The 17,047-nt window shown below is 54.3% G+C and overlaps 1 protein-coding gene across 1 annotated transcript; it reads left to right on the forward strand.

Moving 5' to 3' along the window:
- The first annotated feature begins 6,042 nt into the window (after window positions 1-6,042).
- DNAJC27 (DnaJ heat shock protein family (Hsp40) member C27) lies at window positions 6,043-16,950 on the forward strand. Its single transcript, XM_069805492.1, has 7 exons — window positions 6,043-6,274; window positions 7,793-7,875; window positions 8,397-8,466; window positions 11,598-11,762; window positions 12,226-12,348; window positions 12,904-13,064; window positions 14,452-16,950. Exons 1-7 carry the CDS (start codon window positions 6,188-6,190, stop codon window positions 14,582-14,584), a joined length of 822 nt encoding a protein of 273 aa, XP_069661593.1. The 5' UTR covers window positions 6,043-6,187; the 3' UTR covers window positions 14,585-16,950.
- Window positions 16,951-17,047: the final 97 nt, after the last annotated feature.

The raw sequence follows: 17,047 nt of genomic DNA on the forward strand, positions 1-17,047 counted from the left end.
TGCTGACACTGGACTGCCGCAGATCTCCCCCTCCCCAAGCTTTTTGCTGCGTCTCTTCCCGCATGGCAAAGCCCCTGGGTTGGATCATCTAATTAGGCAATAGCTGGTGCCTCACGATCCTCCTCGCAGGGAAATTATGTTTTAATTAAAACATTTGGGGAGTTAATCTGTGTTGCTGATTCCCCAGGTAGCAGAGCAGCCGCACAAAGACCCGTGTTCCCAGAAGACTGGAGGGCTTTCACGGGGGACATGGCAGCAGTCACAGGCCAAGGGACAGGGCTCCTGAGCGTCCCTGCCTGGTCAGGTCGAGCCCCAGAAGCAGTCGTAAAGTTCTTTTTGTTGTGAATTAAAAGCCTCAGAGTAAAACCTGGTGATGAGGGAAGAGCCTGATTTGCCACATGTGGCAAATCCCCCCAGCCCAGGAACCCTCGTCCCTTTGCTCATGGGGATTTGCGAGGCCATCGGCTTGCGGCAAAGGGACGCGGTGGTCATCGGGACAGGGCTGTCGTGTGGCCAAGGAAATGAGTCACTTCGGGGACATGGGGACAGCCCCCACTCAGCCACCAGCACCAACCCCCACCACCATCGACAAGCCCTGAGCCCCCCCCAGCCCTCCCCCAAAACACGTAGGGCTGGTTTGAACCCCAAAAGTTGTTGCCACTGGAAAAGCCAGGCAGAATCTATGCCGTCAAAGAGCAAGGATGGACACGAGCATCCCTGCTCAGGGCCGGGACAGATCCACGGAGGTCGGGGCGGGGGTCCGGGCCACCTCTGGCATGTGGCTCCTCCTGATTCATGGTGCAAGACAAGGGCGAAGAAGAGTTAAACCCTGCCCACCACCAGCGCTGCCCCTCAGCCCCTACCTGTCATCGCCACAACGGGGACCCCAACGCACTCCAGCCTTGCCCAGAGGGATCCAAGCACGTCTCTCCAGAAAAGTACAGTCCCCCTCACTTCTCCAGCAGGCAAGGTGGGGATGCCGAATCGCTTGGGGCCTGGGATGCTCTCGGAACACACGGCTGCATCCCCGCCCAGGGTTCAGAAACGCTGTGCAGAGCTCAGCACTGCGGGCAGGGTGGGCATGTGGAACACCGAGACGGACTGCTGTGCCCCGAGCCCCAGGGATCCCTCTCCGGGATGGCTCCGAGGGAGTTGGCTGGCAGGCGCTGGGGGAAGGCAGCGACCTGGAGGCAGCCGGAGCTGCGACAGTCATGCCGGGAGGACGGTGAGGAGCTGCTCGCCCTGGCCACCTCCTTTGTCAGACAGGTCCATCCTTGGTCCGTCTGCTCCCTCCTTCCTCGCATCCCCCCGCTCTCCCGCAGCTGTTTCCATGGCCACGGAGCTGCTGCAGCAACCGCAGCGGGGTCTCCGGCACCGAGCCGTGCATCCCTTCCCCAGCCATGCAGCCGGGACAGAGCCGGACTCATGGGCCAGCCCCCCATGGCTGCTCCTGCACACCAACACTCGGCCTCGGGGTGTTTGCACTGGCTCGCACACGGCCACATCCTTTCTGGCACCAACACTCGCCACGTCGATTGCACGACGCCCAAGGACGGGCTCTTCCCGTGCCCTGACAGTTCTCACGTGCAATGCACCACCTCTCACACGTCTCCATGTCATTTCTTGCACGAGGATCCATTTCTTGCACGTGTGTGGCACAGGAGGGACAAGACCCAGAAGAAGGGACGCTGTCACAGTGCAAGGCAATGCTACCCACACATGAATCGCTTGCAGCAGCAGACAGAGGAGAATCTCTGCCGAAAAAACAGGCACTGCCCTCCCTCCAGCTGCAAGGGGTCCACCTGTGGCCTTCTCTGCTGGTAGCACTGGTGTTTCCAGGTGTATCAGCCTGAGATGCCCCAGCTCCAGAAGATGCTGTAGGCAAATCAACAGGTCACCTGAGCCTGAGCCACATCTCCCCTATGCTCTGGGCTGACCTGGGGCAAGTTCCTGCCGGTGGCATCCTGTCCCATCTCCCCAGCCCTTGCAGAGCTGCAGAGAAACTCCCTGCAGACCTTCAGGGAGGCCCTGCACTTGTGCTGGGGGCTGCGAGGGCTACAGGACCGTCCCCAACACCTCCTGGGTCCAGACATCCACAGATGAGAACCGCGGTTATTCTGCCCCAACAGAAAGTCCGGGGACAGTGCTGTGCCCTGCACCACCCCACCACCCACACCACCCACACAGCACACCAACACCCTGGCTGAGGGATGGGGAAACTGAGTCATACGCTGCCTCTCACGCCTCAAAACCACCGGCTCTTTCCCCAATCCCAGCGAAGCTGTGCAGGCCACAGGGACACTCAGGGGACATGTGCAAGGTTGTCACCACCACAGCTTTACATGCACACCTCATGCACGGCTGCTCCAGACCATCAAACACAGCAGGGTGACAGTGGCAGGGCCAGTTCAGCCACAGAGGCAAAAAATCCAGTCTCTGCCAGCCAGAAACTTTGGCTACACCCACACGAGCAACCCAGGCTCAGCACAGACACAGCTGGGAACATCTAAATCATGGTGACCACATGTCGTTACCAAATGCCTTAAGGGTGACCCAAGGGAGCGTCAGCAGGGAATGAAAGGCTGGTGATCAGGAGACACCGAAGCTTGTGTCCCTGAGCCAGGACCGGGGTTTGCGCATGCAGGAAATCCCCTTAGAGCCTGTGATACGTGCCTTAATTTCCCTGGGGAGCCTATCATTTCCTAACGCCCCGATAAACACCCTGAGACAACACTTGTGCGTGGCAGGAACGGCTGTGTACCTTCATGATCTTCATATTCTTTTGCAGATATTGACACTATGTATAACCATACTTTATCTGTGTTAGTTTATCTGTGTATGTGTGACTTTACTACCCTACCTGGATGTGATTTTAACTACACTGCCCCAATTATTGCTTGTCAAGTACTGTCAACTAACTATACCCCCTAAGCCTAATCTCTAATGGAAGAGTTTTTGCAGCATGCAGCCTTACATCAACTGTTGAAGCAGAGGAGGGAGCAGGCACAACAAATGTTAATATCTGTCCACCACAGGTCACACAAATCCTGGAACGTGCTCAAAAAATAGTCAAATGTAGCTGGTGGGAATGCCCTTTAGGGTCGTCTCCCCCCCACTATGGGAATATTCAACGTCTTACTTCATCCCTCAGTTGTTATCTTTATTTTGAGTAATTTTTTATTTGTTTTAGTGACTTCTTCACATATTAGTACCTGGTTTTCGGCCTGTACTATTCTGACGGTTTCTTGGTGCACCACCGTATCGACTCAATGTGACCTGTCATTGCTCCATGACCAAACTCCCCTCCATGCCTGACACCCCCAGGGAGGGAGGTGGGAGGCATCGACATTGGCCTTGGCCTTACACCACCACAACAAGACGACAACCCTTTCTCCCACCAAACAAGGGGTGAAATGCAAGGCTAGCATTGCCTCACAAGGTATTTCCAGGCCCCGTGCACACCAAGGACAGAACCAGCATGGAAAGGGAGCAGATGTGGGATGTGATGATGGGTTTACAAGCCCAAATGGTGCTTCCACAACACAACAATTAAAAAGGACAGTCCCATCAGGGAATGTGGGATTCCCCAAGCCTGGTCGGCTGGTCCAAGTCGCTTGTCCAGAGAAGAAGCCATGCCCTGCTCCCTGCCTGATACCCATGGTCGTGTAAGTCTTTGCATGCCCGGATATTAAGCCTAGTCCCGTATTAGTGAATTACTGGATTTGCTGTCATTATGACCTGGATAATTGCACTACTGATCTGTATTTATTGCTGTACTGTTATTTAGAGATAAATTGTTTATCCCTAAAGCTGCTGGTCTGGTGTCTGTTGCCATATCCTGAACCTATAAGTCGACAGGGCTGCTGTAAGCCCTTACACTGCCCAAACTCGGTAAGGAGTTGGCACACTGCTAAGCTACTTCCCGCGTCCTCCTGTCCAGGCACAAAGGGGTTCTGTTCCTCCCAACCCAGAGAAAACCCCACAGAGGGCTTTATATCTGGTAGCAAAACAAGGAAAAAAAAAAATTACCTTCTTTTTTTCTCCTCTTTTCCAAACAAACTAAAGGACATGCTTGGCCCAGGATGAAATGCCCAAGGAAATCCCCAACTTCATCTCTGTCAATCCGCTGGGATCGGGGCGGGGCAGCGCAGCGCTTGCCTCCTGCCTGGCAGTGGGAATTATAAGCCCATTCCTATGCTGCTACTGAGCAGTAGGGTCCCTGATAGCTTGGGAGAGGGGACAGTGCCCTGGACCAAGGTGAGGAACTGCCCAGAGATGTCCCCACTGGCATCTCAAGGAGGAAGGGCTGAATTCACCAAATCAGCTGCCAGACAGATTTGTAAGAAACAATAACACCCATATGATCAGGAATGACTGTACATGGATGCATAGGACCAGCGGAGGGACAGTTAAAGGAATCAGCTTACACTGGCATAGAGATCTGTGCCTGGTTTCATCAAGCAGCCAGACAGCGGGAAGATGAAGAACAAACCGAAGATAACAAAGCTAAAGATAAGGTGACGTGAAGATGAATAACAGAGCTGGAGCCATAAAACACCCAGAGATGGATAGTGGCAGGACTCTTTTGGCAAAGATTTATGAGACCAGATAATGAGGCAGAAGATCCCAAACAGCCCACAACAGACCTGTCAAAAAAGCAGCTTCTTGTGGCCAGCCAGGAGGAAGCCAGAAGAGGGGACACAACAGCCAGCATCCCTGGTCCATAGCACACACTAACGACCCCCAGCACCCACTTCTGCCACCCCCACTTCCAGACCGGGCTTCTCGCCAGCCAGACGCATGCTCCCAGCAAGATGTGGCAGTGGGGGGGTGTCACAGGATCCCTAAGCTTAGGGCATCTCCACTGAGGAAACCCTCTCCTGGGTCCATCTTTATCCTGATGGCAAAGTCCCCCAAGAGCCGAGAGATGCTCAAATGATGTGGGCCCTGCCTGGGGATCTCCTTGCCGAGAGGCGGCCATGACCCCCCTGGGAAGAGGACCTCAACCCCCTCCGAGCCGTGTGTGTCGCCCCCCGTACCTTTTCTTCGAGGCATGGATGCAAAAGTTCCCCTTCTTGACAGGATCTTGCTGGACTACAAGGAGCAAACAAGGACATGATTTACAACCAGGGTCCCCGTGGATGGCCCTGCCCCAGGCTAGCCCCTGCACAGGGATGGCCCCCTCCGCTCAGACCCCGTGGGCCGTGTCCCGGGGTGCCACGGGGCCACTGCCAGCTCTGGTGTCACCTAAGGCCACCAGCAACATCGTCCCCTCTTTCATGAGGGCTCCATCCTCAGGGAGGGCCCATTCCTCCCCCCCACCAAGAACCGAGTCAACACCAAACCCAACAGCTCCTGATCAAGACCGAACCGATATCTTCCATCCTACCCCCCCCCCAGAAAGGCTGTGAGCTGCATCCCACCCAACCCAGCCTATTCTCGATCCCACAAGGACCCAGCTGAAGCAAGAGAGCAGGCAACACCTCCCCATGGCCATGCAGCAAGTCTGGGGGGGGACACACACAGGAGATGTAACCCCCAACTTCTCTACCTGGAGCTCTCCAGGGCCACCCCAACCCTCACCGCTCGGCCCGTGAGGGCAGCGGGACGGCCCGGGAGCACCCAGGACAACACGATGCTACGCGGTGCGGCCGCTTTCGGACCCCTGGAGGTGCTGGGACAGGGCAGGGGACATGCTGCTGAGAGCAGGGGCGGAGGGCAGGCTGTGCCGCAGGTGGGAGGGCTGCTGCTTCACCCCTGCTCCCCTTGGGGAGGCCAGGGGACCCGGGGCCGGGTCTGTCGCTTCACTACGGCACCTCGCTGCCGACAACCAGGGCAGTGCAGGCAGGGCAGGCAGGGCAGAGATGGCGGGCAGGGGACCCGAACCCGGGTCCTTTCCGTGCCCACCGCGCCTCACTGCCGCCCCCTGCAGGACGGGAACGGCTGCTGGCACAGCGGCGCGCCCCAACGTTCTCGCCAAATCTCGCGACAACTTCGGGCTGGGGTAAAAGGGGGGGGAACTGGCGGAAGTCTCGCGAGAGCTGAGGCGCAGGGCGGTGAGGCGGTCCCGGGCCCGCCGCGCTCCCTCCCTCCCTCCCTCCCGCCTTCCTTCCTTCTTTCCTTCCTTCCTTTCTTCCTTCCGCCGCCCCAACCGGGCCCGGCCCGGTCCCCGCCGCCCCGGCCCGCCATGGAGGCGAATCCGCCGAAGCGGAAGGAGACGCGCAAATCGCTACGGATTAAAGTCATCTCCATGGGCAACGCGGAGGTGGGCAAGGTGAGGCGCTGCGATTGGCGGGCGGGCGGTGGCGGGCAGGCCAGCTATCCAATGGGAAGCCGGGTGCAGGCGGCCGCGTTGCTAGAGAGGCCGCGGATTGGTGGCTGTGCCGGCCGGCGGAAGCCAATCAGGGACAGGCCGCGCCGTGCGGTGCGAGGCTGGAGGTTGGAGCGAGTGGAGGATTGACAGCTTCGGGGGTGGGGCCGCGCGCCGTAACGCCGGGTTTTATTGGCTGCGTGGCAAGGGGCGGGGCCTACGGGGAGGGGCGGGGCTGTAACGCTTCCGCGCGTAGCGGGCGGCGGGTGTCATGGCGGCGGGTGTCATGGCGGCGCCCGCGGTCTTTGCTGTCAGCGGCCTCCTCCGCGCCCGGGCTCCTCCGTACCCGCCGCCCCCCGGTGCAGGCCCGGTGCGGGGCTCACCGTGGCTCTCCGCCCCGGCACGGGTGGCCGGTGGTCAGGGCCCGGCCCGCGGTCCCGGTCGGGGCTTGCCCCAAGGGCCCGCCTGGCCCCAGAGCGTCCCCCGCCTCTCTGTGGGGTGGGTCCCTCCGTGACCCGGCTGCTGAGGAACACCCGTTCCCGTGTCCGCTTCCTGCAGAGGGAGCCCGCGTTACCGTGTTCCGGCCGCAGATACCGTCGTGCAGCGCCTGAGGGTAGAAAGTGAGGATCCAGCCCTTAGTGCCTTCCTGGAGGGCAGTCGGAGGCTGCTGGGGGAATCCCACCCCTCCCCAGTTTGGCTTTAGTCAGGGTTTCCTTAGCAGCCCCCCTTCCTCCTGCTGTGGTGAACGACACAGGTCTTCTTTGGGATGTTAATACTTCTTCCAGCCAGGTTCTGATCTGAAGTGCTGCCCTTTTTTTGTCTGCTGAATAAATGTAGTCCTGTTAAACTGCTGACAGCACAAGGGTTCCCTTGCGGGCAGACAAATGCCTCACTTTATAGTAAGAAAATCCAGAAGGATCTTGCAGGACAGAGTGAGTGAGCAAAGAGGTGGCAGGTGACATTTATCCTTATGGCATTTATCTTTTGATGGCTGATAGCAGTTGACTCCCCTGCTCTCTCTAAACAGTATCTCTGCCAGTCAGTGGCAGAATTGGGGCTGGAGGGACCTAGTGTGACCCTGAATGTCCTTCTCATGCTGCCTGCTTGGGCTGCCAAAATATTCTTCATGGCTTTTGGGGAGCTGACTGCCCCCAGGCCCCTGAACACACAGCTCCTCCAGGCTGGATGTTTTCTATAGGGGAATAAATCAGTTTCTTGGCACTCCTATCTCCAAACAGGTAAGGAATAGCTGTCACCCGGGGGCTGGGATCCTCGGTTTTCCTTCCTTTGCAGGAAGAAAACTGTTCCTGGTAAAGGTTGATCCTTTGGTTGTGGGTTAATTAGCTAGTTTAGGGACTTAGGGCAGAGTTGATGTCTCTGCAGACATCCAGCTGGCTGGGGGCTGTCAGTGAATTCCCTGTTAACATGAATATTATGGTGTATGGTGCCATCCTGCTGAGACTCCCTTTTCCTTTCTCCCAGAGCTGCATTATAAAGCGTTATTGTGAGAAGAGGTTTGTTCCCAAATACCTGGCGACTATTGGTATTGACTACGGCGTCACAAAGTAAGCACCTTCATGGTGAGGAGCCACAGGTGCCGGGAGAGTGGGATGAGCTGGGTGGTCGCAGACAGCAGGCATGGGTCTGCCAGGGCCTGGGCAAGGTGTCTGCTGTGGGCAGCACTGGTCTCCACAGGGGCAAAGGCAACGTGCAGTGGGGCTGTCCCACCTCCTGCAACTCCTGAGTGACCACACAGCTCTGAACCAGACACGCTTGGCTCTGCCAAGGCTGCTTAGTTTCCACAGCATAATCTGCACTTTTGCTTTAATAATAAGGTAATCTGCATAATCTGCCTTCCTCTGGTAGCGTAGCTCCCCATTACCATGTTACATCCAGAGCTGGTGGTGTCCTTGTCTGACTGGCTGTAGGGGCAGTTTTCTGGTGATTAAACCCCGGCACTCAGAACTTCTTACTGATTTTTCTGTCCCCAATCACCCAACTCCGTCTCTGCAGAGGGCTGGCTGGGGCACAACCTGTGCAACGGCTGAGCTAGAGCCTTCTCAAGTGTTTCCTACTTCTCTTTCAGAGTGCAGGTCAGAGACCGAGAGATCAAGGTGAACATCTTTGACATGGCGGGGCACCCATTCTTCTATGAGGTAAGGCAGACCTGGGTCCGGGCAGCACGCCGCAGGGCTGCCCTCAGTCAGCCCATCTCAGAAGCGTTCAGCACCCATCAGCTTTCCTCAGATGTGCCTGAAATTGGGTTTGGGGGTGGGAAACTTGAAAGTACATTTCTTAGGAGCTTCCTCTGCTACAATGCTCTCCCTTCTTTCCTGCCATTGACACCTAATGCAGGCCAGCACTGGAAACCCCTGCTGCCTCTCTGTCAGTGGTGATTCCCTGCTGCTAGGGGCTGCCGAATCCAGGAGCCTGATGGAGGTGAGGCTGCCACAGCTGCGTACTCCGAGGTCCAAACAGTAGTGAGACTGAGTGCATATCCCCAGTAGGCACACATAGGCACACCTATACAAGACATATATACGTATACGCATGGCTGGCTGTGCAAATCAACACAGATAGAAACAGCCAGTGATGGCGCAAACAGCACCAGTGGCCTCATCGTGGTCTCTCTGGCTGATCAGGAGAAGGGAACCATAGTTATTAAGACTAGAAGCTATAAAGCCACAAACAACTCTGATAGAAAGAATAATCCAACAACTTTCTCATAAGCCATGAGTGTAAGGTTTGGCTGTGCTACCACTCGTGTTGCTAACCCTATTTCAAAGTGGCTCCTTGTGCTTATGAATCTGCCCATCTTGAGGTTAAATTTACTCAGATTGGGAGATCTTCGGAGCTTACCCTGGGCATTTGTAGCATACTGGCATCCTAATCCATGACCAAAGTGCTGTAAAACACTTACAGTTGGACTAGATGATGGTTGTAGGTCCTTTGCAACGGAAATATCCTATCCTATCCTAAAATTATTTGCTACACGAGTAATAAACAGTACTGTTTACTAAAAGGAGCTTGCAGGATAAAACTTTAGGATTGAACATGTAGACTACAACTTCCGTTTTGGGGAGCTGGCACAAAGAAATGATAGTGCTCATTGCTAATCACGTTTATTTTAAATTATAAACAAAGTAATAAAGTGGGCCCACAAGTGGAAGAAAGGAACATTAAATGTTTATCCAGTATAATCCTATTAACAGTGTAATGCATACTAATTCGTAATTATAAATACACTGTTGATGCTTGGCAAAGTGTCATCCTGTGACTAATAAAAGTATATAGAATGTTAGGAAAGAGCAGCTTATAACATGATAAATACTAACATGACATAAAATAGTGAAAATGAGGGAGGGCAAAAGAGTGAGACAACAACGAGGAATGTAATGGTTTATACTGGCCAGGTGACTGCCTGGCTTTTGACTGTTATTTATCTGGTTGCTCATAAGCCTCCCATTCCTCCCTTGTGTTCTCAGCATTTGCTTGTTCCATGCTCTGAAGTTTGGGGCACAACAAGGATTTCTATGTTATTTGTCTCTGTGTGTAGAACTATAAGTCTTGACTTGGGTTTGTAAGTCCTTATACAGTACAAGTAACCAGTGAAATGTAATTAATTAAGAATAGCCTGGAATACAGCAGGAAGCAGGGAGATTGGAGGGCAGAGCTGACAGCATAAAGAAATTGAGGGACAGAAGACTGTAAAGACTCTTCTGATGCAGATGTGGTCAGTAGAGGTCTTTCTCTGTAGCACAGTCGTCGCTTGCAGATGTATGAGCTGCTCACATGTATTGACTTTCTGGCTATGCCATGGCCAGTCCATATGAGAGACAATGGAGGAGAGAAAGACTCAGAGTCCTTGGAAAGTGTAATGGGCTTAAACTGTCTGTTTGGTGAATAAATATGTGGCAAATATTTATTGAAGAGCAACAAGACAGAAAACTGATGCTGCTTTGCTGCTTTGTTTGGTTTTGTATTTTCAGCATTTAATACTTGTGTAGTAAGTCTCCAATGCATAATTGGTTTTATACTAAAATATAAGTAAACAGGGAAAAATAAAAACAAAAACCCCTGCCAGGCACAAGTATAAACTGGGAGAGGAGTGGCTGGAGAGCAGCCCTGCAGAAAGGGATCTGGAGGTGCTGGTCAACAGCAGGCTCAGTATGAGTCAGCAGTGTGCCCTGACATCCAAGAGGGCAAACCGCAGCCTGGGGGGCATCAAACACAGCATGACCAGCTGATAAAAAGAGGGGATTATCCATCTGTATTCAGTGTTGGTGTGGCCTCATCTTGAGTACTATGTGCAGTTCTGGGCCCCACAATTGAAGACGGATGTGAAGGTCCTTGAATGTGTCCAGAGAAGGGCAACAAAGCTGGTGAAAGGGCTTGAAGGAGTGTCCTATGAGGGGCAGCTGAGGACTCTGGATTGGTCTGGTTTGGAGAAAAGGAGGGTGAGGGGAGACCTCATTGCTCTCTGCAGCTTCCCGAGGAGGGGAAGTGGAGAGGGAGGTGCTGAACACTAGTATCCAGTGATAGGACGCGTGGGCATGGTTCAAAGCTGCGCCAGAGGAGATTCAGACATTTGGACAATGCCCTTAATAACATGTTTTAACTTCTGGTCAGCCCTGAAGTGGTCAGGCAGTTGGACTAGATGATTGTTGTAGGTCCATTCCAATGGAGACAGTCTGTTCTATTCCAATATCTGTCCTGTAGCTGACCTTAGGCCTTCATCCAGCAGCTGTCCTGGGGATCCTCGGTCTCCCCAGTTGCTGGCACTGGGCATACAAGCCCCAGAGGCTGAGCCCTGCTCCAGCTGCTGGTACAGACCCCCTTATGCACACCCACACGCACAGATGAACATCCTGTGGATCCCTCCAGTAGCTGGGCTTAGACATGCAGTCTGACCAGTGACTAACCCTGAATCCTCTCTCTCCCCTGCTGCCTCATGCCCAGGGACCCACACGGGTGTCTTGGTTGATTCCCAGACTTTCCAGTCTCCCTAGGAGTTGGTCTGACGCCTTGTCTGCCATTGTGCGTCTGTACTCTTTTGTGTGTAGGTGAGTATTTTATGGGCTGATCGCTCTCCTCTGGCAGCACAATGAGGGTATTATTTGGATTCCTCTATCTGTCCTTTTTCTCTGATCTTCTGGTTGTGTGGAGATAAGATTTTAATCACAGAATCTAATAGGTGCTAGGTAAATGGTGATCCCCGAAATCTGCTGGGCTGCATGCTCTCAGCCTGGCTGTCACTGATGCCAGTGTCCTGCCTTTGTCCCCGCAGGTGAGGAACGAGTTTTACAAGGACACGCAGGGGGTCATCCTGGTCTATGATGTTGGACAAAAGGAGTCTTTCGATGCGCTGGACGCATGGCTGGCTGAGATGAAGCAGGAGCTGGGCCCCCATGGGAACATGGAGAACATTGTCTTCGTTGTCTGTGCAAACAAGGTTGGCTGTGATGAGGAGTCAGGCTGTGGTGCGGTCCTGATCTCTGGCCCTCAGGGCTCGTTGTGTTCCCAGCTTGAGCCCAAGCTGTCTAGCTCCAGCTGCAGCAAGGGAAGTGTTGTTAGGTTGTAGGGAAGACTTTGTAAGAGCCAGGCGTGTATGTGAGGAATGCCGGAGACCACATTTCAATGGGGTTTTGAGAATGTGGTGGCCACATGTCAGTCAGGAAGGTATCAAGTAGTGGTGACATTGTCTCTGGACTAGATAAACTCTCAAAGGCCTTTTCACTTGAACTTTCTGTGCTTTCTTTCCATACTGTCTCCATCCCTTCAGGATAAGCAAACAGCCTCTCCAACCAGACAGGCCCCTTACGCGCTGTTAGGTGATCAGCCTTGGAGCTGTGTTCCTCCAGCTGCTGCTGCAGACCCTGGCTGAGCTCCGATCTCTGCCTTTTCTCCCGGTCTAGATCGACTGCACCAAGCACCGCAGCGTGGATGAAAGCGAGGGGCGGCTCTGGGCAGAGAGCCGGGGCTTTCTTTACTTTGAGACATCGGCACAAACAGGAGAAGGAATCAACGAGATGTTTCAGGTGAGGCAGAATGAAGGTGGCGAGGGCACAGACACCACACTGAGCCAGGATTTGATGGCAGAATCTCTCCTGAACTGCCTGGATCCCACAAAACCTGTTGACTCTCTGCCCCAGAGGTGTCTTCCCAGTGAAATGCCACCCTGAGAAAGCCATAGCTGTTTAGCTGAGGTTCAGTGTGGGTCCTCCCAGTCCTGACCTGGCCCTAGCATTGCATTGCTCAAAGCTGATGATCCCTCTTGCTGCACTGGGAACATGATGCAGAGATGCCCGTGTCACCTTTTCAGGTCTAGCACTGAGCTGAAGTGGGTTTTAGATAAATGTGGGGCCTGGCCTTCTCCTCAGTCTGTCCTGTGGTCCTTGCAGGGACCGGATTCCCCCAGACTGGGGTATCTCAGTCCCCCATGGCCATGGCGGGTGAACATTCAGCAGTTGTGCAAATGCTCTGCCGTGCTTCGGAGCATGAGCCCGCAGCCAGCGAGGGCAGTGGGGTCTCCTATGCACTGCTACCACCTCTGGGGACCGTTCCTTCCTGCTAACTCCTCCCTGTGTCTGTAGACTTTCTACTCCGCCATCATCGACCTCTGTGACAACGGCGGGAAACGCCCTCCTTCCAGCATGGGGGTCGGCTTCACCAAAGAGCAAGCAGATGCCATTCGCAGGATCCGCAACAGCAAGGACAGCTGGGACATGCTGGGGGTCAAACCTGGAGCCACAAGGTGAGGGAGACTTCAGCATTTGCCTGGCTGTCTGTAATCTGTCTGACCCGGCAGGCTGGTTGCATCTATGGTCTCTTAGTGACCTGCCTGCTGATAAGCTCACCTTGGTTTATATAGCAGCTGGGCACAAGTATCTAGCCACAAAATTGAGGCAGTAGAAAAGAAACACTCAGTCCTGAGCACCAAATTTCCCCTTTTAACAGACAAGCCAGGCTGGAGACAAGGGGGGAATGTTGAACATGAGAATTTCAGCCCTGCCAGCTGCCCGGCCTTGCATCCTGCCTCCAGGCTGAGCCGTCTCTGGTCACGCACTTGCCAGATGCACTTGGAGCAGCTCCAGCTTTACTTTCCTTGCCCTCCAGGTCTGGAGAAGCTTTCAGGCTGCTGTAAGGCTGCTGCCCACATTATCAAAAAGGGACTGATGTTAGAGCTCTTCCACCTGGAAACGGTACTCCCACAAGACAAGCTTTCTCTTGTCTTCCTTGGAGGACCTCTGGCCAGGTGAAATTGGTCATTGCCTGTGTAAGGGGTTGGATATTGAATCTCCCAGTTCTGCTGTATGACTTGGGCAACTAAAACAAGCTCTCAGAGCTATGCCTTGCTTTCTTCTCTCTGAAACACAAGGACTACCCTTGTGTACTCCTTATGGAGGGGCTGGAGAGTGGATTTCTGGAAAACATATAAGATTTGGGACTCGAACATCCTCCCGTTGGCGCTCTGAAATGTAGGTGCTGAGTCTAACCCCTCCCCCAGCCCCCTCTCATCCACAGAGGGAGATCAGCAGCTCTGCAGGGCAGTTTGTGCTGTGGTCACCAGCACGGATGGACTCACCTCCCTCAGGAGGTGCCCCCCTCTCTCCACAGCCTGCAGCTGGAGCCGAGATGTCTGCCTTAGACCAGACACCCAGGGCTTAAAGGGCTGAAGTGATGTGCAATGCCTTCGCCCGGAGTGCGTAGGCGGTTTGATGCGAAGCTGAGTCAGGGTGCATGTGCCCCCACGCTGTCTCCCAGCTTTCTGTTCTTGTGGTGCCAGAGACTCAGCACACCAAGGCACGTGTCACAGGCACGTGTCTGGCATGGTGGGAGCATTCATGCTGGCACAGTCCTGTGGTGGAGAGGGTGTATCTGCCCCAGGAGAGGGGATCTCCCCCTCATCTGCTCGTGACACACCAAGAAGTGCCCTGTGTGCTTTTCTGCAGCTCTTTCTCTATAGCATCACTTCCAAAGCCTGGAGGTCCTTAGTGCCAGTGAGGGAAGGGTTCGAAAGTGTCTACACAGGGCCCTTGAGGACAGGGAGAGCTCCTGGCCCTGCTGTGCTGTGCCAACGTGGCAAGGCTGAGCTGGGCTGTGCGTTGCGTGGGTCCCCTCACTCTTGTTGTGTCTTCTAGGGACGAAGTGAACAAAGCCTATCGGAAGCTGGCTGTACTGCTCCACCCTGATAAGTGTGTGGCTCCCGGCAGCGAGGACGCCTTCAAAGCAGTGGTGAACGCCCGGACTGCGCTTCTAAAAAACATCAAGTAGGAAACAGAGCCACTCAGAGCTGGAAACCTTCCCCTCTTCCCAGCTAGCTCCCAGGCAGCTGTACAGCTGTGGGGCACCCCTCTCCTCCTCACACTTACTGCTGGCATGGACACAGATGCTCCCAGCACTGGCTGCGGGAGCAGGACTGCATCTGACCATAGTGTGCTTGCCGTGTGCTGGAAAGGGGGCAGAGTGCTGAGGAGGGGAGAGGGGGACCCCAGAGCCCTCCCCTTCATCCATGGTTGGTGCAAGTGCTGAAAGCAGTGAGGTCCCCAGCTTCCCGGCTGTGTTATACCTCCTGGGAGTTACCAGCTGTGGAGGGGCTTGGCTGCGTGGCTCTAACCTGTGGATGCAGCGAGGGCAGAGCAAGATCTGACCCGAAAGCTACTGTGCCTGAAAGCATTGGTGTCATGGGTGGAGGATGCCCAGAAGGAGTGAGGGGTTGTCAGTCCTGGGTTATCCTAGAACCACTTCCGCAAGGCTGCCCGTGCTGAAAGCTGCACAGGCACTGCTGAGCACCGGGGTGGTTCAGCATCCCGGGCAACGCTGGCTCCTTCCAGCTGACACCCAAGGATGCTGCTTTTGGCAGTGAGGAGAAGGGTGGGTTGCTTGAGGAAACCTCCTCTGGTACTGCAGGGAGAAACTAGCTCCAAGGGTGTCCTTTTCCCCTTCCTCCCCAAGCTGTCGTGGTGCCAAGAATGGTCCCTTTGGCAGGACAAGGGCTCTTCCTGAGGCACCCACCTACTCATCACAGCACAGAGTCTCCTGCCACCACCTCCTTCCATCTCCCTGAGCTAAACTCATTGGGAAGAGCCCCTGAGGCTGCAGTCCCTCAAGCCACGCGCTCCCTCTCCCAGCCCTCTGCTTGCACCATGCTGGTGAGCTCTGGGTAGGTGCTGCTGTGAGGGACTGTCCTCTGGTGTGGGTGGCCCTAGCTATTTGCAGGCAGGAGGAGGGTGTTGAACCAAGGAGGAAGCAATTCAGCCCACAGCATGGCTGCCTGTGAGCTCTGCCCTTCCTCCCCTCAGCCAGCTTCGCCTCCCGAGCTTCATCCACACCACAGAGCTGCGTGGGTGCCTGCGATCTGCCTGCTCGCTTGGCTCCACGGCACTCTCCGGTGAGGTGAGCGGTGGAGGGGGCACGTTCTCCCCCAGCCCTCTTCTCCCAGCAGCAATGCATCGCCCTGCTTTGCTGGTTGTGTTATGGATTGCGGATCAGCAGGTGGGTGTGGGTTGCTCCCTCCTAGTCACGGCTGCTGTTTGAATAATCTTGTTGATTTAGAGGGGAGCATTGCTGGTCACCCCAACAAGTGCTTGTAGAGGCTTAAGATCTGGCTGTTGTGTTCCTGAGGGAGGTCAGAGCCATGATGGCTGCCAAGCTCTTACGGGAGAGTAAATGGGAGATTCCTTGGGCTCCCATCATTTTGTCAGGACCCAGTTTTATTTTCTTGCTGCTGTATGAGCTTGGCAGGGAAGGTCAGGATGCTAAGCTACAAAATGAAAGCCACTGAGTGTGTGCCTATGTGTCCTTACCCCACCCTACAGGTATCCTGTTCAAAAGTGTTTTCTCTTGTGGTCAGTGCAATATTTTTTTTTCACTTCAAGGCAGCTTTTCTATGTTTCACCTTCAAAATATATCATAAATCAACAGTGGATTCCCCCCTACCCCTTTTTGGCAGCAAGCATTAAGGGACTTTAAAGCCAGTATCATTTTGCTCTTGCTCTGGTTTCTGGTGCTGGGTTGCTGGGAAGGCAAAATAAGCTGTCCTGCAGGGAAGCACTTTTTGATCCTCCAGTGTAGAAATAACCAAGGGGAGACATTGCTACAAAAGGTTAATGTTAAAAATAGCTCCATTTTTCCTCTCCCAGATGTATAAAAAGCTGGGCTGGGGGAGATCAGCAGGGCAGGCATTGGAGCTGTGGTGTTACACTGATGGGGTCTCGTTCCACACATTTTAAAACGCTATGGAGTTCACTGGAAACCTCTCCACTTGTCTAGTGGAGGAAACCACTTAATTCTGGCTTCAAACCTATTTCTCTGTATTTTTTTTCCATTGAGGTGGGTAAATAATCCTGTTGCTGAATGGTGCACTTCACTTTGAGGGTGTGATCTCAGTGCCTGGAGTGGTTTAAAGGCGTCCTCGGTTCCTGCTGCTCAGGGGCTCTCCAGGCTATTGTGCCATGCATGGTCCCTCCTGTTTGCTCCTCAGGTGATTCTGGCCACCAGTCTTGGGGTTTCTTCTGTCTGTTTACAAAGCTGACCGGATGTTTGGAGATGATTACACACGCATGTCACGTCTAGCGATGCCAGTGACCTTCTGAGTTGTGTTATTTTTATAAATTAAACCCCCCTTTGGAACAAAGGAAGCCCTGTGAGCTGTCCTCCCGCGGCGACTGCCTGCTGTTAATGTTTAATTGCCCTTTGACTCATTTCTCTCCTCCCCAGCTGGGTCTGGCCGAGGCT

Source organism: Haliaeetus albicilla, chromosome 18, assembly GCF_947461875.1.
Source record: "Haliaeetus albicilla chromosome 18, bHalAlb1.1, whole genome shotgun sequence".
Lineage (NCBI taxonomy): Eukaryota > Metazoa > Chordata > Aves > Accipitriformes > Accipitridae > Haliaeetus > Haliaeetus albicilla.

Bases quoted from the DNA above. Each gene is read 5' to 3' on its own strand.
- DNAJC27 (XM_069805492.1), top strand. From the start codon at position 6,188: ATGGAGGCGAATCCGCCGAAGCGGAAGGAGACGCGCAAATCGCTACGG. The intron at 11,763-12,225 runs GTTGGCTGTGAT...CTCCCGGTCTAG, and splicing joins TCGTTGTCTGTGCAAACAAG to ATCGACTGCACCAAGCACCG. The intron at 13,065-14,451 runs GTGAGGGAGACT...TGTGTCTTCTAG, and splicing joins GTCAAACCTGGAGCCACAAG to GGACGAAGTGAACAAAGCCT.